A 25,251-nucleotide genomic window follows, 5' to 3' on the forward strand; every position below is an offset into this window, starting at 1 on the left:
GCAGTGAGCAGAAGTCTGTTACATTTGGGTCACTAACAGTAATCAGCTACAGAGGTGTGCTGACAAATCTGGAATATGTGTGTCAGGACATCACAAGATCCCTGTCATCCACTGTTGGCTGTGTGTCTTCCTCAGTCAGACCTACTCTGATCCCACTCCCAATAGTTCTGCATTTATACTATTATTAGCTAAGGAGTACTTTTTTTTTTCTGCAAACCTTTTTTCAAAGACTTAGGGAAAAGACACACAGACAAGCCAACAAAAAAACCCAAGCAGCAAATAAAGAATTGAATAGACTTTTATTGAAGAAAATGTCCAGGCTCAAAACCTGTGTGGCTTAATTCATTTCCGTGTATAAGCCTCCCAAAAGATGAAGCTGTGATGCCACAAACGTATGTAACCACTTTTCATACTATGCTTAACTACAGCCATTTTCTGACTAGATTTGTCCAAGAGGAATATGTGCAGTTCCTCTGTCATTTTCTGTGGCCTACCCCATGTGCTCCAAAAGGCCAGACACCACACCTCAAACACACAAAGAACCTTGCCACAAGGTGTGTCACAGGCTTCCATAACCCAACAATTTATTTAAACTTACATCACAATGAGAATCTATTAATAAAATACATCAGTTCACACCAGTCTGCATTGCCATTGTTTTAGGGATATGCATCTTTCTTCACTTTATATTAAAACTTGAGAGGTAAAAACTACTGCATTGTACCCACAGTTCTCCAAATTTAGTGTAACATTAGGCAGGTTACAGAGAAACTTTGGGAGCTAATTACACTTCAGTTAACCTCACATTTTTGGCACATCTGAATGCTTTTCATTTTCTTCTTAACATAAAATATTTCTATAGCAAGTCAGAGACTCGTTGACACAAAGCATCACTATCCAATGGCAAGTGCTGCCTAAAAGCATACAAAACCTGGCATCATTCGGTTACAAAATAGATACTCTTAGTTATCTCGGCATTTAACATTGAAGTGCCATGACCAAAAAGGTCCAGGAACAGGACCAGCTTTGCTGAGTTGTTGCTGGTCACTTGGCTGAAAGGCTTGGCTTCAGTAAATCCCAGAGTGATGTGGTAACAAGGTGCGGATGGCTTTTGCTTTGCCAGTCAAGGTCATTTCTTTTAAAGCACCCTCCAGCAGGTGCAAGGCCATGAGTAAATGTCACCATCTGCCCTGCTGCTTAAGGTGGTGGGTGGTGTTCAGGAGGGGGCTGCACTTTTGCAGGCCTTGGCAGTGCAGTGGCTACAAATCGTGCAGTAAGAGCACAGGGAAGGCTTGTAAGCCACTTCTTGGCTTGTATTTCTTCTGCCTTGCATCATAGCAGCTGCTTCTTCAGCAAACTAAGGTGTTTGAAGCTGGCAAGAAACATTAATGGTATTGGTGTGCCAGGCAAATATTTGCACAAGGGGCTGCAGTTACTTATATACATTTTTAAAACCTGTAGGTTGTGGCTTTGGGTGATTTTTTTGTTGTCTACTGCAAATTACAGCTGCTATGAGCTTCTGATAGCATATTTAAAATAATAGCCAGGGTTAGTTTTCTCCTGGCTTTTGAGCTGTCCTGTTTTGGTCAATTTGGCACATTAGTGATTGGTTTATGTTCCACTGACTGTAGGCTCCACAAAGTGACACTTATTTTGTGAGCCTGCTGTTACACACGTTATGTCTTTCTGCTCAAAGTGCTCTGGTAGCAACAAAGAAACGTGCACAAACTGCTGCTGTTCGGAGAGGGTGCATGGGCAGAATGCTACACAGGTCAGAGCTTCCTAAGGGTCACTTTAATGGCAATAGACATGGGTACTTGTTATGGCAGGGCTGCATTCTTCCCAAAGCCCCAGACAAAAGCTTTGGGTTTTTTGATTCAGCTTTGCTACCTGTCCTTTGCTGAAGCCTCTGATCTGAAATCTTTCTGGTGAGACCAGTGAGCATTCCTCCAAGGGGCCTATGGCTGTTAGGAATTGTCTCTGACTTTGCCTCTCCTAGAAGAGAAGAAAAGGCTGTAATACTCGCTGTATTATTACAGAAAGAAAGAAATTATACTAATAGTTGCACAGTTGTTGATGGGGATTGTGGACGCTTACAGTAAGAGAAACTTCAAGGTACCCACAGTACTCTTGGCACATAATTGCTGACCTTGAAAGGTAGCCCTGCCAAAACCCCTCCAAATTCACTCCTAGAATTAATTTTTGCCTCACATTCACAGTGAGAACTTATCCCTGCATTGATTTCCACTTCCTATTCAGCGTTTGCTCAGAATACAACTAAAGTTAATGAGAGTCCTTTGAGAGATGCAAGTGCAGGACATGAAGTGCTGCAGAGGGAGAAGCTTTGGCTGGGTTGGTTGGGCTGCACCAATGCAGGACAAGGCAGTGCTGTGACATCTCTCCTTATGCAGAGAAGAGAGTGCCGCTAAAGTGGACATGTGTCAGCTGGACACCTTCACATGGACATAGTGCAACTTCTGCTCATTTAAAAAGCTGTGGAGAAGTGGCCAGCTGCTCACTACTGGAGCATGGACACACGGCTACAGTCCACCTTACACCATGGCTTATGACAGCGAGAGTAAAAGCCAGACTGTTGCAGGAGTGTTCTGGCACCTGCAATATTTTTATTCACTTTACAACCTTTGCAAGCTAAAGTGTCAGGGCATGACAAACTATGTAGCAGTGCATTCCTCAGACTTAGTATACAAAAACGGCTCAAGGCTAGGAGCAAGAAGGCACAAACCTGGGAAATAACATAGCTGAGGAGTTTACACAAAAGTACTATGTCATTTATTAGGCATTACTTAGCACTTACTTGATGTTTTGCCCCCAGATTTCCCGAAGCAACATACATTCCCCTACTTCCTTTCCTTTCGTTGCCTTTTGGATAAAGCTGCCTGTGCTCTATAGGTCCAGCTGCTGAAGAATACAATGTGAACACAGATCAACATAACGTGCACAGCAAAAAATGCATTCTAGTATTACAAGAGTCAAACAGCGTAGTGAGCCTCCAGCTGCAGCAGTGCCTGCGTGATGCAGGAAACCAGTTCCAGAGCAGGAGCAAACAGGCGTCGGTGGCGTCAGGCAGGGTGAGGGATTGAGGGGAGGCTTTCTCAGGTGCCTGAGCAGGTGAGATGGTGTTGCTCATGGGAGTCTGTGCTTCTGGGCAGCCCACCCACAGCCTCAGAGAGCCCATGTCAGTTGTGCAGCAGGTCCTTGCAACACCTTTACGTTTGTTCTTTGTGCACACATATAAAGTCACCCCACATTGCTCTGTTAGGCTGTGATTTCTTTTTATATATATATATATATATAATTTTTTTTAACTTTTAGTTTTTGATTTTTTTTTCTTACAACTGTTAAAAAAGTTTCATGGTAAAAATAACTCACTATATGATACATATACCCAAAGTGGTGTGATACTTTATATAATAAAAGATGAAAATAGTCACTTTCCATAATAAAAATAAGTTCTATTTTTTGTTTTATTTTACAATATACTTAATAATTCTTTTCTTCTTCTTCACTCTGAAAGTAAATAGGTCCCATTTTGATTGCGCTTCTGAATTGATTAAAGTGGCAAGAGACTGGAGAATGGCTTACAAGCATTTTGAGCAGCCACATTCCACATGTCTCTCCAGTTCCTCCGTGAAGGTGGAGCCATCCACACACTGGAAGAAGTATTTCCGCCTCTTGCTCCGCAGAGGGACACAGCACTGCCCATTGCCGCAGCCGCCGCGGCATTCCAGGCGGGGCACTTTGGAGGCAGTGGCACATGACGTGTAGCCCTGCTGCTTGCGGACTACTTCTCGGATTATCTCTCCTTGGCAGAGATTCTCTGGTAAAACAAGGGAGATGAAAAGGAAACAAATAAAAAAAGGCAGTAACATTTTTGCCAGATAGTCCACAAAGCTGCCCTGTACTTGTAATGACACTGAGGGCATGAGAAGAACCTTAATCTTTTACTGTTTTGTACCTGCCATCAAAACCGAGCTCATGTTACACAAATGTGTAATATCCAGCACAAGGCCGGCAGGGGCCAGGTAGGCCTGTTGGCTTTGATCAGCAGTTCTCGAAGTGCTCTAAGGGATGCTGAGCGCTGAATCCTGCAACACTCCCACAAATTAGGAATTAATTTTACTATGCCTGCTTCTCAGGATCAAAGGTCAACCTGCTCTGCAAGACATTAGCAAGATGGGATACCTGAAAAGGTCTGTGCTGTTCTGCAGTCACTTCGCAGTAGCCAGATAGTTTTGGTGAGGCTGGGTAGAGTTTGCAAAGTCTGTGGTTCATTCATAGGAAAGGCACAACCTAAATGAAACTAAAACAAGCCAGCTCTTTCCTTCTGTACAGGAACGTAACAAGGCAGAAGGGATGAGGTTACAACTCACTGAGTTTCTAGCGAGTCTTTTCAGGTCAGGGCAGAAGAGTTGGACCTCTACCCTAGCAGTAAAGCCCAGCATGGTTTGTGGGATTCCCCAGGAAACCTGTCCAGCTGCATCAGAGGCAGCAAGCTGAGGATATTCACTGCCACTTCAGATACACCTTCCAGTTCCTGCTCATGTCATCTACAGAAGCTCCTGGTATGCACAGTAAGACTTTCCCAGTGCTGCCTTCAACTGCTCACTGCTCACTGAGGGTGAGCCTCACAACAACCTTTCATTTAAGCATCCCACCTGAACCCTGAGAGCAGCAAAATTTAAGGCTTCAAGAGACCAAGAACAAAGCCCTTTGCTACAGACGATCCCCTTTGATGCGCTGGATAGCAGCTAACTAGTTGTATCATTCCTTTCTCTCTGTATTGCTCAGCAGAGCCTGACTCTCAAACAGGCTGTTTGCCATCTACTCCCAGACACGAATCACATGGAAGGGAGACAAAAAGAAAGGCACGCAGCAGAACCGCAGCAGCCTGGCGCGGTGGTCCTGTGGCCAAAGTGTACCTCTGTCGCAGTGTTCTCCACCATAGCTGGGATCGCACTCACAGTAGGGCTCCCCATGCTCAGAAATCTTGCACTGCCCATGGTTGCACTTCAGAATCCTGCAGGGATTTGAGGAGTTGTTCTTCTTGTCACAGTACATGCCTGTGTAGCCCTCCATGCACTTACAGGTGTAAGCAACATTGGCTGCCACGCACTTGCCATGCAGACACCTGGAGAAAGAGAAGCATTTAGAGCTGACCTGAATAAGATGTGAAAGTTCCTTTTCCCAGAGATGCTGGGTTTTGGCATTTCTGTCCACTCAATGCCAGGATACTAATCCAAAGCCAGCAGTTCTCTGTCAAACACTCTGCTGAAACTGTGAATTTTCAGTGAATACTGGACAGTGTTCAGAGAGTGCATTTAGAATTTGTGATCCTAACTGATTGCTTTGAAAAACAACAGGCTCCTCTGAGAGCAAGGGCCAATGCTTGGTGTCCACGTGGGACAGCTCACATTTACAGCAGCAGGACAAGGGACTAAGTGCCAACAATCAAGCTGCATGGCCAGGCTTCCTTAGCAGCATTACTCTACAAACAATATCAGGTGATGAAAACCAATGTGATAAATGGAGGTGCTTGTGGAGAAGCTATGCACAGATGTACTGACAGGCAGCTGCAATCAAAGGGTTCCCTGGCTCACGTGGTTTGCAGTGAGCTTTCTTGATCTGACACCATCTCCAGTACTGGGAAAGGGACAGACTCAAAACAGACTGAGGACAGAGGAGAAAACAACACTGTCCAGCCAAGGACAAGCTACTTAGGGCTCATAAACTTTTGCAGTGCCAGGTCCTGGTCCTGCTTAACTCCATGTCTATCTCTTAATTATTTTCTTTCCAGTGCTTTAAACTGAAAACTATTCTCTGCTTGAGTCCTTGTACATTTAAGATTTGGACTAAAAAGTACAAATAATAAAAGCAGTTTCAGTCAGCCAAAACATGCAAAATGCTGTAATAAAGGGAGTCACAGTCTATATATAAAGTGGCAGTTTCTGCCCCACTAACTCAGCGTGTGCTTGGATAGTAACTCTTGTTGCCATCAACTACCTCTTCTTTACAGTTCCATTTCCTCACAGACATGAGTCTGTGACTGCTGGAGCAGACATCTGCCAGTGGGACACTGAACTCCCCTGGCCACAGAGGGCTGGGCTTTGAGGAGACAACTCCAAAAGTCTTAAGTGATTTAGTGACAGGACAAGCAGTACACAAAGAGTAAAATACACACAGTTTACTTTCTTTAGCAAGGGGAGTTGTGTTAAAGACTGTATCATCCCTCCTTGGATTATGACAGAACCAATCCCTCATCATGGAAATATCTGGAACTCCCCTATTTATCTCTGTACAACCAGGGCAGCTTCATGTTGATGTTGGAAATACAATGAAATGTTTGGGTCTCTAAATGTTTCTTCACTTGGGTCTTCACACCTTTGGTCTGTAAACGGTTAGATGCTTCTCAACACCTTCCAGGGTTCAGCACTTTCCAGAATTAGACCCATAAGCAAGTGTAAAACGGTGCCTCTGCCAAGTTAAATTTCTGCCCTTAAGAAAGCAATTATCCTCCATGCCAATTTACTAGTCAGAAGGACATGCTTGTGAGAAGCCCCTTCCACAGACTGTGCAACCAAAGCAGCTTCTAAACCCAAAGTATTTCCATCTGCTTATGAAACCCCACTGAACTATGCAGACTGCTGGTCTGCCTGGACTGGAGCAGCTGCTGTAAGCTATTCACCCAGTGCTCCTGATGGAGCCTTTGAACTGTGACTGCTTTATGCTCCCTTTGCATGTAACTCCATCCTAGCCTTTAAAATTGCACTTTGAAAGGGGTGTTTCAGAGTGCAGTGTGTAAGTAGATTTGGTAAATCTAAAACTCTTCCCACTGGAGGTCATAATGCTCTTCAGGGGGTTGGTCTGAACGCTGGGTCCAATGCTGCTGTGAATGTATCTCTCGGATGTGTACCTCCTGTTCACAAGTAGCTCTCCTCTGGGTAAGTGCAGGCACCCACCTCCTCAGAGGTAGGCCATCCCTGTCAGCAGGAGTGTTCCTATTTTAATGTGCGGAGTCAGAGCATTACACCTTAGCTCCTCTAGGACAAAAGGCCCTCGTGAGAGTGAGCACCATCAGAACAAGAAGTGGAAACTGAGAGTTGCCATGGATGCTGATTCACAACTGTCAGTAATTTTGTGGGAACCCAGCACCTCCAAAAATAGTCAGATGTGGTTTTACAAGATGACATGTGAAATATACATTAGCTTCCACCCTCCCATCAGCATTTGTTTGAGCTTACTTGTGGTTAAGACATGGGTCTCCAACTTCCTGGTCACACAGGGGGCCTGTCCAACCTGGGTGACACTCACAAACCACGCTTGTTTTCTCGAGGGACCGGCAAATCCCGTGCTTGCAGATGTTGCAGGACTTGCAGCCAGGAAGGACTCCTATTGACTGCTGTGGTAAATCCTTGAAATCCTGCAGCTCGTTATTGATGCGCACATCATGAATACATCCATGAAAGCCATTTGGTGTCTTATCTGCACCCTGTCGCAGTGAAGATAACCCAGTAGAGGTTGGGATCCCTTCAGAGAAAAACCAAAAGGGAAGGTTTACTCTCAGGTACAAAGACAGCAAACAAATTATAGTTGCTAATGTTTCTTTAGTCGCAGGCCCTTTAAAGAATTAGTTAGCACAGGACCTTTGTAAGGTAGCACAGGCTCACTGTCCTCAGCCTGGAAATGGAAAGAAACAAAAATGAAATCACTTGCTCAAGCTTATGTTAGAAGTATAGACCAAAAAGAAAGAAAAAAAAACACCTGTTTTTGTTTGGCCAGTGACCACATGTTCTTACCCTTAGGTGATGCTCCTTCTGTCCCTAGATTAATAGCAATTATCCTCCTGGAAGGTTTAAGAGTGTCTTTATTTGCCACCAGGTAGCTACCACCCCTGGGATACAGCAAGATAATAAGGTATGACCAGATCACAGCGTTAAGAGAGGGAGCAGTATGAGTGCACGCCACTGAAACTAGCACAGGAGAATCCTAGGGACAGGAGAAAGCACTTTAGGAAGCCAGGCCAGGTCTCTGTGGCAAGTACCCTCCATCTTGCCCAAGTGCTTGGAGAAGCTCACACACGCAGATGGCCAGCAGATTCTTCCCGATGTTGTGTTATACCCTCCCCACTAACACCCACTTGAGCTACTTTAGCATAGACAAGTGCTTCTGTCTTCAGACATGTAGGGCCTCAGAATTTGCTACTCATAAGTAACACATTGCTACAGATGGCCTTAAAATGAACCCAGCTCCATTCTCTAACTGCGTATTAGGAAGGAGGCTGATGTAGTTGGAGAGATGGACAAAACTCTGAGCACATAGAGGCTGGGGTCTGTCTTAAAGCTTGGCCAGGTACAGTTGCTCTGGGTCATGTAACCAATCCCTTTAACTGACCAGTCTGCATTGGAAGGGCAGCTGGTGTCCATGGGAATGATACACAGAGGTGATACCTGCAAAGCAGTGAGGGTTTACAAAGATGCAAGATTACTTTTAGTGAGTAATAAAAAAAGTCTCCACTGAGCCCATAGCTTCTGCTATCAAATCATGCTTCATTTCAGGTCTCAGGTTTGTCCTGTGAATGCATTTTTTTACCTTTTGAGAATTAGCATTGATCCACAATGCTCATCCATTAACAAAACTTTTCCATGTGACTGCTTCTCAAGTTCCCTGCATATAAATTGCTGTAGGGGTTGGTATCTTTTATGCTGTGCTAGAGGGAGAAATTGTCATGGCCTCACCAGCAGATTCTCTTTGATGCGTACTGCTCTTTAATAGCCTGTGACATTCTTAATAGGAGCCAATTATAAAAGTTCAGCTCTGCACAAAGCAAGATTAGCCACTTCTCTGATTTACAAGGGCAATACTCAGGGCTCTTTTAGAAAAGTGCTATTAAAGGGAATTATTTACAAAATGCTTGACCAGCACTGTGGGAAATTGGTAAGAGTTTGTACTATTGGGTTCGATGATCTCATTAGAAAAAAGCCTGAAGACTTTCTGAGTCTATTATTGTTCTGCTGACTTTTGTATTTAGAACAGGCTGGCTAAAATTTCAAGAACTCTGTGTCACCAAAAGGGAGAGATTTCAACATCCAGTCCAGAATATTGCTGGGGCTGCTTCTGGTGAAAACAAATCAATTTGTCAGTACACAGCTTTGATTCTGTCTCTCATACCCAGACACCAAATCAGTGAGATACTCATTATTCTTCAACCGCAACATTTTGGTGCCAGCCGGTTCCCAACACTTTAGAAATGATGAGCTGATCATTCTTGCTGTGGCTGTCTAAAAGAAACTGCCTGTGCTGTGCTGGGGTTAACATCCCTGATCTGGTGCTTGTGCTGGCTGTGTGGTGGGATGCTAGTGGGCAGTGAAGTAGAACAGCAAGGTGCAGCTTCCAGGCTCTCTGTTCAGGGAAGCAACCTCCAGCAGAGGGGAACAGCAAACTGCTAGTCCAATCCATAGCACGGAGAGGATTTGCCTCTGAGAAAACATATTAAAATTTCTAAGTCTGGAGCAAGTCACTATACCTCCAATGTAGAGGGGTGTGTTGAGGTTGGCAGAAGACTGTTTCTGGAGTTTCCCTAGGGTCTTGGGAGTTCCCTTGTCCACTACCAGGTTTAGAGTTTGATTCAGCATCACCAATTCCACGCTATGAAACTGCCCATCATTTACTGTTTCCACACTGCAAGTAAAAAGAAAAAGAGAGAATTAGAAGATGACATTAAACATGAACAGTCTCTGCTCCTGACACCTTACACTTTACAAGGCACAGCTCCCACTCTGCACTCTTTATGGTCACCATGTTCTCAACACTTCCTTAGTGTCGGCCTCCAAGGTACAAATTTAAACTCGGCTGATGCCTGTGCTGGCAGTACCCACACATATACAACCCTTGAGAGGACAGCTAATTGGGACTGTAGATCCTGTAGGTGTGTCTCCCAGGGCAGAAAAGCAAAGGTGTAGCTATGTGAGATCTTGGGTGTGCCAAGAAAATGACTTAAAATCACTTGTTCTGTGCTGTCAGCCACAACTTGCTGCCCCTCTGGCACGCTGCTTGGTATCTTGTTTGCAAGCTTGGGCAAGAGGTAGCAGGGCCCTCTGAAGCCAATATTCCCTCACAACAGAAGTATCTTGTAACTACATGCTGAGACATATGGGCAGGCTGAGTTTCTTAAAGCCAAAGAAGGAATTCAAGAGGTTTTGGCTTGTAATTGACATGGGTACTTTGCTCTACACACACAGTCCTACCCAAAAATCTGCAAATTGCCACTCCTCTTTGCGAAACATTTAGGTGCAGATTGAGGCTTGATAATTAGACAACAGGAATGTTGAGGTGGGGACAAGATACATTTATTGCTCGGGTGTTTTTTTGACATTGATTTTTCAAATGCCTGAAGCCTGCAGTGAGATAACACAACCGCTCTTTGCTGGCCTGCCCCACATACAATTTTCACCTTCACTTCAGTGTCCCAGAAATGACAAGGTGCAGTGACACAATTGCATCACGCTACCATTTTTTATTTTCAGGGCAGTTTCAGCACTAAAGCTTTTCTGCTGCATGTCAAAATTCTCTAAAACAACCTGGTAACTTTGCTTCTCAAAGTGGAGAAGGGCAAGGGTGAGCTTATCTGATGTTGAGCAAAGAGGGTTTCAGATTAGGCTGGTAGTTATAGGCATGAGGGACTTCTGCAGTGCTGTAGATATAATTAAATGGTGCAGCCTCTGTTCCATATGCATGCAAACACCAGTGTATAATGAGGGTCTAACAGCAGTAGCAGTTACAGCCAAAATTAGACTGTGGGCTACGTAAACTGCCCACATGCACAGTGCTGCCAGCACATCTCAAACTTGGCCTGCAAGCACCCTCTTCTAAATTCCTGCCAGCAGGCTCGTTAGCTGGGTAGTGGGTCTGTTACACATGGATAAAGGCAGAAAACACCAGCTGTGGGGTGTAGGCATCCTGAGATAGTGCTTAGCCAAGAACCTGAATCTGAGATTGCTGCACAAGTGGTAAATGCCACACTGAAATGTAAAAGGTTAGTTGTAAGAATGGGTTTCTGGTCGTTCACATGGCCCATCAGCTCAGCACTCTTTCTCAGCAAGTTACAAAGTCATGAGTCAGGTGTTTTGTGAAGCTGCAATGCTACTGATGCAGGTTTTCTTCACTGTCAGTGGAGAGGAGCAGACACACTTCAGGAGTGACTCATCTCTTCTATGATTCTATGATTCTGACATCACTAAGGGTGAGTCCCCTTTCAAACGTGTCCGCCTCCCAACACAGAAGACACGTTGCCCGTCTTTAGCACCCTGTCCCGTGTAACTGATATGTAGGGAAATATCACCTCACCTTCAGAAACAAATTACATGGCTTGGAAATGACCAGAATTCAGTTGTTCTTAGAAAAGTTCTGTTTTCATAAGTGTTTTAGAGTAGACCTGACACAGCCAATTACACGTGAGCAACGTCAGGCAGAAAGTTAGCACTGCAGGCATTCCTGAGGATGTGCTTGTCGAAGAGTGCACTGCTGTTTGAGAGCTCAGCTAACGTGCTTCTACAGTGCTGCTGGCTCCACAGGATTTTGGAATGAATCAGAAACATGACTGCCTTTAAAAGTTCACATAAAACTACAGAGGTTATAAGATGACAGCAATATATAAGTAGTTTTACTGCATGGCTTTGCATAAATATGAGGTAGGGTAGTTTTGCTGCACAATAGCTCCCAGGAAAGCTCCGCTAACTGAACTTTGGGGAAAAAGGAGCTGGGCTGTGGTTGCTGCCCATCCTCTGCATGATGAGAGAGCCCCAGGGAGCCAAGTCACAGGAACCTGGAGCTGACAGTACTGCCTGAAGTGTTTTAAAGTAAAATAATTAAGGCTTGACACTGCAGAAAAATCTAGATCCATCTGATTCAGTAGACAGTCTAACTTGAACTACAGTTGTATTAGGGCCACAGCAAGGGCAGTGAGTCATGTGGGGCAGGATAAGAGGCTGAGGACTTACACTAAACTCATTACCCAAGGTGATGTAGTGCCTGCACCTCAGGAAAGCAAGCCTGTCATTGCCGTACCTGTGTCCATTGTACTGGGGCCCACACAGCTAGCAAACTACTTCATGGATTGGCAACTCCATGAAGTTTGAGAACAGCTGCCCCAAACTTGCTGTTTAGATATTCTTGCATTCTGCTAAGTATCTGCCACAGTACAAGAAACAGCTGTGTTACAGGAACGCACCGACCGGGTGATCCCTGTGTGTTCCTGGAACATCCAACTGTTGTGTTGCAACGCTCAGTCCACAGGGGCACAGCAATCAGGCTCCCAGCTGAAAGGTGCGAGATAAATGCAGATGTGTGTTTGTCATTGCTAGTTTATGAGAAGTGCCAACAAAAGGAAGAAGCTCAGCCAAACCCCCTCAGCTCTGAGAGCTGAGTGAAGAGGGGGTGGGATAGATGGATGGCTGTACAACAGGGAACCCTTCCCTGGTGGGATCAATATCTGAAGCTAATGCACAAAGCTGCATCGTTATCAGAAGGCCAAGCTATGACCATTTGTCAGAGGACAACGTTATCACATCTGGCAGGGCTGGCTTGTCCCCAGGCCAAGATTTCAGAGGCATCAATCACCTACTCCTCCACAGTGTGTGCTTTTTCAGATTATGCCCTGGCTAACAGGCAAACACAAGTCTGTGTGTCCTGGCAATAGAAGCAACCACCCCACGTGGTGTTCACACCTTGCAGCATGCCCGGGGCTGGTGGTTTTGCAGGAGAGGTCCCTGTCTGTAGGTACATTGGATGAGCATTACTCAGTCCCAGCTCTCTTACTTTTTAACTCTGAATGAAATAATCTTTGCCTGGACTCTGACAAGGTAACTCTTTGTGACAGAGTCACTCAGTGCCATCACCCAGCACTGAAGTTTTGTAAAGCAGATAAAGTCAAAATGGGCAAAGTGCTCTTTTGCCTTTCGGGAAGTTGCACACATCTCATAGAAAGGCTGAATGTGGACAGTCAGGATGGCAGAAGTCCTCAGGAGATTCTTATGTTAAAGCACTTACTGCTGTTGCTGTCAGAAAGACGTTCAGATGCCTCTGGATTTTGACAGAGAGATGGAAACAACATTGGGGGCGAAACCAGTGGTGAGAGAAATGCTGCATGAACTCTCCTCAGAGCTTCTTATGCAGTGGGGCCTTTAGGAGACTCCACAATCATCTGAGACAGTTGGAGACAGTGGCTTGGCTGGAGATGAAGGGAAGAAAGCCACAGACGCTGAACAGTGCATCACAGCGCGGCACAAACTTGCTGTGCTTGCCTTTTTTAGAGGGGCCCCTTCCTGACCTAGCTCCCTTCGAGGGTTGATTAAAATATTAATTGAAGCCTTATTAGGAATCAGGTAGCCTTGCAGAGCTCTTCCTGCTGCAGCAACTGCCGCATGTGAACACCTGCCTCCGAGTCAATGCCTATCGTGTCTCACCGGCGCTCCGAGCACAGGGCGGTCGGCGTTAACTTGCGGGGCTGGCAGCGGCAGGACGTGGCGAGGGCGGGGTTCGGACAGGGCCGGTGCGGAGTGAACACGGTGGACTCACGATGAGGACCGGGCCACCGCGGAGAACACGCCGGGTGTCGGGCGCGGTCATGGCCAGCAGGGGGCGCTGCAGCACCGCGGACAGGGCCGGGCCTGCGGTACGGGAGCGGTGGGGCCTCCCCTAGGGTTGCCGTAGCTCCGGCCGGTAGCCGGCACCGCGCTGGGGTACGCACCGCGCACCCCGGTGAGGGGAACAGCCGCAAGTGCAGTTTCTGTGGCTCCCTGCTCGACATTTGCCGCGTCAGGCCCTGGGCAGCCCTGGACAACCCTGTGGCGAAGGGTTCCGTGCTTTACGGTTAAACGGAAGCGGTACGCCTGAGCAAAGCGAGGGCGAGAGGACAGCGGCTGGAGGAAGGAGCCGCAGAGCCCCTAGCGCTGAGCCAGCTACCTTTCCCGGCGGCACCCCCAAACCAGGTCCCCGCTTCAGATGTGCCCCAGCTTAAGCGAAGGGCACAGGCAGCCATGGATCGTCAGCTGGCTCGCAAGTGCCGTGCTTGTAGCCACCACCTCTGGCCGTCACATAGCACACAAGAGATTCTTGCAAAAAAGGGGGGGCTTAGGTTTGAAGACTGCACACTTTCAAGTGTACGCAAGGATTTCAGGACTTGAATAATTAAATCTTGCTAAAACTAAGCAGCAAACATTTAAACAAAAGAGTTCTGTGTAACAAAGATTCTTGCAGGACCCAGGAGCTGCTGCTCCCGCTGCACTCTGCCCATGCCGTCAGGCGCGGCACAGGACTGTTCATAGACTCCCAAGGACCTTCACTTGAGGCTTGTCAGCTCATACGATGCCGAGAAACCATTTCGGTTCCCTTCCAACTGTGATCACTTCTAGGCCCTCAGTGCACAGCCAAAGGCCTGGAAGGAGGCTCTCTGTAGATCAGCAGTGCAGGGAGCAGATCCCAGTCAGAGCTGACTATCCCAGAGTGCCCCGGGTAGCTGCCGTCCATCCCACACTGCCCTGCCTTGTCTGGCCACAGAGGGGACACTTGCTGTTCCCCATCCCACAGCACCCTTCACCTTTCTGCTCTCCATTATACTTGTCTTTTCACAGCCCAGATAACATGTCTTGGAAAATCCATTATGCTGCTTACACTGAGGTGACTCTCAGTGAGATCTGGCTGAGGCACCTGATCAAATATAGGAAAAAAAAGGAGAGGGAAATGCCAGGCATGTGAGGAGAGTCCAGCTTCCAAAGCTCATCAGAAGGCCCTGGCCCAGGTGGGAAGCTCGGAGCTGCCCTAAAGGGATGAGAGGTCACAAAGAGGGCTCTGGCCTCGTCTCTCGGAGCAGTTCCAGCAAGGTGAGCCAGTGGACCCACTGCACATGGCACTGCACACAGCCTCTGCTGGGGACTTAGACTCCAAAAATGAAGGGAAAAGATAAACATAACCCCCCAAGGAATATATGAACAAACTGATTTCTACTCTCATTTTTGATCTATTTCTCTTCTTCCTCTTCTATTTTCTTTCCCCTGTAATCCAGCCCGAAGCACACACAGATGTTATAAACACTGACTTCCCTTGCTCTAACAGCAATGAGAGATTTAGAGCTGAGCCACTATAAATATGCCAGTGAACAGAAATGCATTAAAGGATTAAAGCATTCAATTTGAACTTGTAAAATTTGGGCTTTGGGTTAGGTTTTTTTTCCCACTGATGTGCAATATACCTTTAGTATAGACGGCAGAGAACAGCAGGGCAGAGAAGTAAAAAACAAAAATAGCTTTAAGTATCACAGCAAACTGTGTCACTGAGGAAATGTATAACCATCAATTATGCAGATGAGGACATAAATTCATTAGCTACAGTCTCCAGATTTCCCTGACCTCTGTCTTAATGGAGACACGCCTCATTTGAAGTGCAGAACAGTGCAAACACAAGGATGGTAAGTGACTGGGGAGCGAAGGCCATGAGAAACACTGAACTTAGATAATATCTGAAAACATTCAAAGTTTGAAAGAATATGCAGAAACACATGTCCAAAAGAGCTTTGGGAGCTTACAATACATGGGAAGAGAAGGCACCACAGGAGAGACATCAAGAGGCACAAGGTGAGAGCTGCAGGGACCCGCACTGAGATGTTAGTGGTTTGGAAGACCTGAAACTCACGCTGTTGCAGGCTGACTTCAGGTGCCAGTGGTGACGGTTTGTCACCTTTCCAAGCTACAGTTTACCTCCTGCCATTAGTCCTAGTTATCATCAGTCCTTGGTCCAAAATAGACTTAAAACTTCTCCATGGCAAAAAAGGCAAAATATTGGAGTAGTTTGTGCTACCTCTACAATAACACATCACTATCATCTTCAGAAGCTAAATAAAAAACACATGTTGAGAAAAAAAAGTATGAGGAATGGTAATGAAACACAAGAGTTGGGAAATAAGAGGTGAAAGAGATATATTAAAGCACTCAAATTCACTTTCAGCTTAAAATACACCCTCTTTTGTAAATGTTCACTCCTGCTTTATGTGGCTCAAGTGTTAGGGGCTCCTAGGCTGAGCACACTCAACATTAAGATTTTTTCTTGATACCTCCATTTTCATTTGCTTGGTTTTATACCTTTTCTCCTGCTTATAACTCTGTAGACCACCCAAAGAAACCATCTTTCTCTTCTTGGTGTTTACGGCCCTTAAACACTGGCAGCTGATTACCATATCTCCCTTAATGATCGTTTGGCCAGGCTATGCATATCTAATTTCCAGCCATAATTCAATTCCTGCAGCACCCCTGCCAACAGTGAAAGTTATTGTATTACAGACCTTCTGAGGGAGAAGCAAGGACCTTTTTTATACCCCTGCAACATGCAATTAACGCAGTCCTGACCCCTTTCCCTAGATTCTTCATGGCCAGGGTAAATACTCCTTGTTTGCAGTGAATTTTGGACAAGAGGCCTGACACCTCCCTTTAAACCCACTGCGGGGAAGCCGAAGCTGTGCTGGTCTCCTGCAGTATCACCATGTCTCTGCAGAGCTGAATGCTTCACTTTGCTAACCAAGAATTTGTGAAAAATAACTTTGAATGAGCTCTTCAGGAACAAGGCCTCTTCTGAATGACAGGTCACAGAGTTTGTGCCTTCCCATCTGACTCCAGCAGCACAGGTTTGCACACATCACACCACACACACAGCCCATGTCTTTACTGTGGCATGCATCATATAAAATAACAAACCCCGGAAACACCGAGTGTGAAATCACACAGAGTTTCTGCAGTGCTACTGGGACTCATTAAATCACTTAGCCTTAAGAAAAATGATACTGCAAGCAGCACACAGGAAGGCAGGCCCTGGCAGAACTGCAGGGCAAGCAACAGCAGCAACTGCCACATCCTCCGCAGCAAAGAGGCCATCCTGCACGTGTGCAGTGGTGTGGTACATACCAGGACACAGCTCCTTGCTCCATCAGGACTCCAAACAGAACAGGGTGCTTGGGTTTATATTTATCACCAGTGTCAAACACTACTGACAACAGCCCTGCCCTTCAACTCAATATCAAATCTCAGGTTCTGGTGAGGAAATCCATCAAATGTCTTCAGAGTAATTTCATCAGGGGGGAATACTTTACACCATCTATGCCCTTTTCAGCTCAGGAAAACATGAAGGTATCTGCCATTTAGCAGCAGGGAGCAGGGACACTACAAAGCACAATTAAAAGGGCTTCCAATTAGATTGACAGAGAATGATGGGTTTCATCTGAAACTGAAAGCTAAGCCCCAAGAAAAAAAGCCCTGTGTCTATTTAGAAACCTGATGCATGGTCAGGAAATGAAATGGTTTTCACAATTGCCACAATATCTGTGGCAACATACCTACAGTTGTATGCCTCTACTCCCACAAAATCCATTGCTGTTCCACAGCTGGGCCAGGCAGCTGCCATAGCGAGCACTGGGGGGGCACGCTGACAAATGCAGAGCTGTGGGTCACATTTCCGTACTGGGAAGAAGCACTGAAATATGTGTATATAGAACCATGCTGCCCCTCTCTGACCACCCCAGTGCCAGTTCTGCCTGCACGTCCAATGGACTGTTGAATGCAGAGCTGGGGATAAATGGGATGCAAATCTCTCATGCATGGTACACATCTCAGCTTTGTGCTAGTCTTCATGTTTGCATGAAATTTACAGGCAGAAAAAAATAAACATGCCTTAGCTGGCTACATGTAGTAAGGCAAAAATCTCACAGCTCACGACATGAGCCAGTGATTTGTGCATGGGAAGTTCATAAAGCCATTTTGGCTGTGATGAGGTGTACTGTCCACTCTGAGCCTACTTCAAATGAGTACTGATGTAAGCAGCATTAACCAGCTTTGGTAATGCACACCTGGACTGACAACCTGTAGTAAACCAAGCAAATGCCTTCTGAAATACATTTGCATACTTGTCTCCTAGTTACTCACTGGAAACAAAAGCCTGTTTCCAACGCATGGAAACCAAATTGACTGCTGAAGGTGGACTAACATCAGCACTAATGAGAGATAAGAAGCTGCCATACCAGCCTCATGGCTTCACTGATGCTCTTTCTAGAAGAAACAGTAAGGCCATGTTACTGACTGCTGGGGTGGAAAAACAGTTATTGTGTAACAGGGACTTTTGGTTTGGCTGGGCACTTTTAAGGCTTGACTTGAACTGGCTAAAACTCAACCCAGGGGAAAACCTACATTTTTTATGTGAGTTTCTGCATTTCAGCAGCAATTTTCTTTTGATGATAGAATTACATTATTTTTAGTCACAGTCACATCACTGCTTTACCACCTATTTTTACATAAACCTAAGACTACCCTAAACATAAAACACAGCCAGGATCTGCAAGGTGCTGAGCCAATTCTAGAGTCCAGCAGACTTTAAAGAGCAAAAATCTTCCTTTCTGATGCTCTTGAAAAGACCTGATGTTATTAACTGAATGACTGTCACTCTCCACTGCAAAGTAAAATGTCATAATTGTGAAGAATTTGCTTTCCACCTTTAGATGTAATCCTCTAAAGGGTCCAGTACAATCAGGAGAGAGAGGAGCTGGATGGTGTCAGTGTGAAGTAAAGTTAAGACTCTGACACAGAGGCTGAACTCAGAGTGTTTGAACATATTGATTAATTTTGGCTGTCCCCCACCAGCTTTTGTTTAGTTATGACTCATCACCTCTCATTTCTTCTTGGGATTAATATTGACATCTTGCTGACTCCATTACATTTTTATTATTATTCTGTGCTGAAAGAAATCAGTATTATAATGCTGTTGCACTGAGGTTAAATTTGTGTGTGTACTTCATTCCTCTGTTTTGCATAACCCTCCCTAAAGGGCTGCTGACCAATGCAGCAACCAGTGGGGATGGACACAGCACCTCTGCTCTGGCTTCCTTCCTTTCCCCCTCACCTGGAAGGCTGTTGCTGGGAGACACAAGTTGAGCCATGCAGAGGACAGGTATGCAGTGACTAAAGTAACAGGGTACAGGCCAGTTTATGTCTATTTGGTTTTGAGAACATCTAATCCATTTGCTTAACAACATACACAGACTACTGACCATTATGTTGTCTGTGTGTTAAAGCCAGCAGAGTCCGCTTCAAGGGTGGTTTGGGAGGAGGAAGTCTGTCTTCTGCTACCTGCTTGAAGGTGAGGTGGGTCTGAAGCAGTATTCCGATTTTGTTACAAATCCATAAAGGTGACAGAGATGGTGTGGATGGCCACACTCCTGATCAAAAGGAGGCGCATAACATCTCTACTTCCACTTCAAGTTAATTCAAATAATGAGTTGAAAGGGCCTGAAGCCTTTTGTGGCAGAGGAGCAGCTACTGCGCTTTGCTTTCACAGACTGTGGCTTAAGTTCTCCAGAGTTCAGTGGTGAGTGCTGAGAAGACAGAGCCAGGTTTGCTCCTTTGTTGGTCATGGGTCTTTGGGCAAGTCAGCAGCTCACAGATGCTGGCAGAACCTATCTGGACTATTGCAGCCCAGCCTCTGATGACAGGGAACATCTGGGAGCAGCTAAGACCTATAGCCCTCCATTTTGTGCTTTGAAAAAGGTGACCTGGGGCTTAGAGAATACAACTTCTATTTCTGTCACAACCACAGGGCAAGTGGTGTTAGATGATCTATTCCTAACTCCCCACGCCTAGTACACAGACCTTGCTTTGTGAAAGCTGTGGGTCTGCAGCACAGTCTTTCTGGGTACCCAGATATTACACTGAAGAGAACGAGCTGGGCAGAGGCAAGGAAAGAGAGGAGAGATGAGAAAGTGTCATTCTTGCAAGGGGTACTGAAGAGATTTACAAAGGAAAAATTAATTCAGCTTACGAAGATTTTGTCCTCAGGCAGCCTGAAGGACAAAACTTTACCCTTCTAAAGCTTCGTCTCAGCAGAAGAAAGTTTCTGCATTTCATGAAAGCAAATATTTGATTCTGAACGTAATGATAAAAGTCAGATGATATTTTAAGGTCTTGGCTTTACATTTTCACTATCCTACTTTGCACAAATCCAAGAAAAACTGGAGAAATGCAATGTTTGTAGTTTGACAAGAACTCACACACTTGTCTTTTTTTGTCCCATTTAAATACACCAGAGTCCTTTATAAAGGCAAAAAATAATTCATCTGTCCTTTGCCTTGGCTCATGCAAGATGTATAAGTACATTCAAATTTTACAACTTTCACTGTGCAGGTCAGGGATTAATACTGGTTTCTTTCATTACATTTGATGCAAAATCCCTAGAGAGTACCTGAAAAAAATAGAAGTGTGTGATACAGAGAATAAAATGAATTGCAAATATGCAGAATTGTTAAGAGCTCGGTGATGTCTCATAGAAGTCTCTGAAAAACAGTCTATTTAGAAACCATCCAGAAGTATCAAAGAGGAATCCCACCAGGGCTGGGCACAGCACAGGCTGCAGACTATGAAGGTATTAAGAAGAGGAGGACCAGTCACGCAGTGAGCTCTGCAAAGACACTCTTGCTAAAAACTGAGTTTGACAAGCTCTAATAATGATCCTAAGAATAATTAATGCTTTCACTCCTACAACACATTCCTGCCTGGAAGGCAGTGAATTAATGGTGAAGCCTCCTAGGCTTTTTTGTCGATAAGCAGCTGTAGCTAAAGAGATGATTACACAAAGTCTCATCTCCTGTAACTCTGGAAGACGTGGAAGTCCTTCTATCGCCAAAGCAACCAGCAAGAACAGAGGAGGAAGCTATGAGACCTAAGTAGAGGACTAAAGTCCTCGAGTACTACAAAGTTCAGTTCCAGAGCAGCGTGGCCAGGGGTCTGCTGTTGGACAAGAAGTGTCGGTGGCCATGTGGGCTGCTGCCTGAGCTCCAGCCACCATGAACAGAGCCTGAGCGCTGTGGAACAGCACTGGCAGTTTGCAGATGCTGACAGAGTAACAGCCTTGTGCTGCTCCCCAGCCTGGAGGGAGAAGGAACCTCATCTTTTGCAGACTCGCAGCACATTTCTGAAACACTCTGATTTTTGTGCGTGTCTGTACTTCCTGGGCACAAAGAACCAGATGCAATTTGTCATCTCACAGTCATCACATATGAGGCAGATACAGCAAGAATTTAAGCTCCCTTATTTTGGGCCTTTAGCCTTAACCACAAGAACATCCATCTATGCCATGTAAGAATCAGCCAGACCATGAGAAGTGCATTATATAATCTATAAGAAATAATTGTAATGATGTACAATTTTTGAAAACAGATCATGCAAGGATACTTTTAAAAGGAATTATAATGTAATTTGGGTGTAGGCTCTGCAGAAAGACAAATACAATTAATTCTTCTGCTTTCCTAGCTGCCTCCTTTTCACTGCTGTCAGGAAGCTTGCATGCAAACACGACTTTACGCCAGTGACGTCTGCATCTTGCTCCGTACTAGATATGACAGTCTGTGTACAACATGGCAATCTGGGAACTCTGCAGGGAATTACATCAGTAGTTTGTGTCAAATTTCTATTTTCCATTTGTATTAGGAAGAATTAATACAGCATCCAAATCAATGTAACTGTCTAATAACATAAAATCTGTCAGGGAAAAAAAAATAGACAAGTTTTTATGTTGGGTTCAAGGAACAGATAGAGGAAAAAAGACTGGAGATAGGAAGCTCTCCCTATAGAACACAGTCAAGCAGATACTGGTATCAATGGCTGACTGCTGACACTACACATCAATGTGCTCTTTGTTAATTCAAGCTTAACAAGTGGAGCATGGTGGTAAATAAAAGTAGCACACACAGTTGACGTCTTTAAATTAAGGTAGAGTATCTGTGTAAAAGATGTGTTTTATTTGAAGGACTCACTGCTGGCTCAGTATTGTCATGGCATGGAAGAGTAACTCTCACCAATGCAGAAACCAGCAGGTCAATAAAGCACTCAGAGACAGGTTTCTGTTCTCATTTGGGCATCTATAGGATAACTAAATGGAATAAAGAACAAATAGGAATCCTACTGCAGAAATAGACCTTCTGTAAGATGTTAACTGATGCTCAGGAAACCATTTTTTTTGAATCTCACAAGTGAGGAGCTCCAGTAAAAGAGACCAATCAGCTTTTCTCTTAAAAGGGTGAGTTCAGTCATTGCATATTCATGCATTAACTTGTATTGCTTTCTAACTTGATGGTAAATGACAATGTATTTTAGGTAGTCTTTTCAATTGGACATTTGCTGACCTTTATCTGACTAGAATGAAAGAAAAGTCCAATGTCAACTTTAACCCTTCTATCCAAACACAGCACAGGAATGAATACATGTGAAGCAAATCTGAATGTACAGCAGATTAATCTTGGGCTTTTCCAGACTGACTTTGTACCGCAGTTCTACTTCAAGAGCCAGAGACAATCTACCGTCAGAGAGCAGATAAACTGAGTGGTCCTTTCCTGGCATGCTTGCAATCTGCTGTTATGCCACATCCCTGTCCCCAGTCTCTTAGAAGAGTGTTACAAAGTGAAGCCACCATCAGGTCACACCACAGCAGTGTTGGAGCACACACTCCATGTGTCTGGTACAGACTTTGACCCTGGCACTATACTAAGGGCTGGGTGAGAGTTTTGCAGTGTAAGACACTGGGTACTCCATCCTTCCAGTGCTCATCTGCTGAACACTACTGAAAACTACCACTTAAGTATGCCTCCCTTTCTGGCTTCCCAGCCTGTCTGACAACAGGGTTTATCTCATCCCCACACAACATTACTTGTATCAGCCAAGCACTTTGCTAATTTTACTATTTGTAAGTAACATTAATAAATCCTATCATGGACACCACGATGTAGAATTGCCAATGAATTCCCACATCTCATCATGGGAGTACCTGAAATAGCCAGCAAAACATCTCAGTTACAACACAGGACCGGGTCAGCTGTAGATTTCCTGCAGCTGTAGCTGGCACACTTCCCACCAGACAGTATTTTAAGGCCTCTTCCTCTTTTGGCTGACTATTCTGAGGAAAAATAAGAGCCAAAGACTGCTTATCTCTTCCAAGAAGTGGATCCCTTTGGAGGATAGCAGCATCTGATATTGCCCATGAAGATGAATCTAACAGTCTTTAAACAGAGCTTCTTAGAGGCAATGAGTCCAGTTTTCCTGAGCCTGAGATTTGAAAGAGGCATCTAAGCAAGACAGCAGGGAGGAGGAAGTAGAGAAAACAAACTCTATTACCAAGGCTGGGGCTACATTTTGAATGTTGCAGGGTTTTCTGCTGACCTTATTTTTCACGGAAAATGAAAAATAGCATAAGTTGCAGAAAAGAGTCCCTTCAATTCTTAAGGTTTAGGTAAAATGCAGCACAGTGAATCAGCTATTAACACATCAAAATGCAAGTCAGGAGACAACGCAATTAAAAGCGCAGATAAACTCATGGAGCCACTACCAGGCAGAAAAGGACTTTCATGTTTCTGAAGGAAGCCTATTAAACATCCAGGAGGTATTAGTGCCACAATTTAGAAGTGACAGCCAATAGCTAAATAATGGCAATGCCCAGGCTGCTAAGGGAAATTGGGGATTTTCCATTATTTGGTGGTTTCCTGTCAAATCTCAGTGCCAATCTGGAAGTCATGTCTGAGCCAAACAGAGCTTATGCCTTAGTTCAAACAGGATGTACAGGGAGGTCAAACCAGATCCACTCACACCTTCTAGCCTTAAATCCTATGATTGTAAGGAGAGAAGCAGGTTTCCTCTCCCTTCCTCAGCCCTTAAGGAAAACAAGTCTTTTAATCTATTTAGAGGCCCTTTTTGACATTCTTTAGCTGCAGTTTTTCTCAATCAACCTAATCCTTTCCCATTGAGCTCCATGCTAATCCCATTTTGCTCCACTCCTTAAACTAATAAAAGATTAGAGTGACATTTCAGAAAGGGCATCGTATTAAGCAGCTTCTTTCCCATCTCAACAGATCACACAGTACCAAATGTGGTGAACAGGCCATTAATCTTATGGTAATGAAGTGTCAGTCTGAATGGAGGCCTCCTCCTTGATCCATATGAAGGACGCGGGAATAATGAGGACACTGCTGCCTGCCATCTCTGGCAACTTTGCCAGAAGGCAGCAGATCCATGAAGTGTTGTGATGGTGGCAACAGCTCATCACCACACCACTCTGACCTTGACAACAGTGAACAAGCATCCGCATAGATCTGTCACCCCCTATGCTGCCCACACATAATGAGCTTTTCCCTGTGTTCTAATTAGTGGCATGAAACTGTTAAACAACTTCAGCTTTGCTCTAACATGAAATCAATTAGGATTAGCAGCCACACAGAGTGAAATTTTTCACAACTAGCCAGCTGGTGAAAATCACAAACTTCTTTCTTCATTCCTACAGTGGACAAGCCATCACTCTTCCTGGTGACATGCCTGCATCAGTATTATCCAATTTGCTTCTATACAGAAATGATTTTCTTACTTTTTTAAACAAGTCTCTATTCCCCTTAAAGGAAACTGTGGAAGAGGCAAGTTTTACCAACTGCTGGGAAAACTTTCCAGATAAAGCACAAGGCCAATCCTGGCCAATGATCCTTGGTAGCGTACTTCAGCTTGCTGAGAAATGTAGACATGGCACTTTGGAACATGGTTTAATGGCCAGAGTGATGTCAGGTTGACAGTTGGACTCAAGAATCTTAGAGATCTTTTCCAAGTGAAACAATTCTATGAAATCCAGCACTTCTGCACACACAATGCTACAAAACTGCACTGAACATGCATGTGCTCCAAGTGATCACAACTACATGTTTACACAGAACAAACTGGAGAAACAGGGCTTAAAAATAACAAGAAGGCAGCTAACCCAGGGAGGAGGCAGCTAAAGGAGCAGTGGGAGACATAAGCAGCACATGTCTCTTTCCTAGGGAAACACCTCTGTGCCTGGGTTTCACTTTCACATCTGCTTTTCATTCTTGTGACTAACAAATAAGAACTACGAGTTTGGTATCCCAAAAGTCAAGTGTCTGAAGGTCCATTTGCCCTACAGGTTATCATTGGAATTTGCACATTTTTCATGGTTTGTGTAGTTACTACTAATAGAGATACTGAGTTCTTCCAAAATTATTCCCCCTCTAGAGGAAATGATCTCTTCTCCTCCTATTTGACACAGTCTAAATCTGAAGTTGCACAGTCACTGCTCTGTTTTGGTACAGTAAACTAATGCTAAATATCAGCCTCAAAGAAACTGCTTATTTGGAACAGGAACTTATACTGAAGGACAATATTC

The 25,251-nt window shown here is 44.8% G+C and overlaps 1 protein-coding gene across 3 annotated transcripts in view; it reads right to left on the reverse strand.

The window, feature by feature from the left end:
- Positions 1–280: 280 nt before the first annotated feature.
- SLIT3 (slit guidance ligand 3) overlaps positions 281–25,251 on the reverse strand; it is a 525,031-nt gene continuing 500,060 nt past the window's right edge. For all 3 annotated transcript variants that reach the window (XM_064161620.1, XM_064161622.1, XM_064161621.1), the window contains exons 34-37: positions 9,542–9,696; positions 7,260–7,545; positions 4,941–5,149; positions 281–3,838 (exon numbers count right to left, since the gene is read on the reverse strand). In XM_064161620.1, coding sequence (XP_064017690.1) covers positions 3,600–3,838; positions 4,941–5,149; positions 7,260–7,545; positions 9,542–9,696 — 889 coding nt within the window. In that variant the 3' untranslated portion in view covers positions 281–3,599. The remainder of the gene's footprint in view (positions 3,839–4,940; positions 5,150–7,259; positions 7,546–9,541; positions 9,697–25,251) is intronic.

Source organism: Pogoniulus pusillus, chromosome 22, assembly GCF_015220805.1.
Source record: "Pogoniulus pusillus isolate bPogPus1 chromosome 22, bPogPus1.pri, whole genome shotgun sequence".
NCBI lineage: Eukaryota > Metazoa > Chordata > Aves > Piciformes > Lybiidae > Pogoniulus > Pogoniulus pusillus.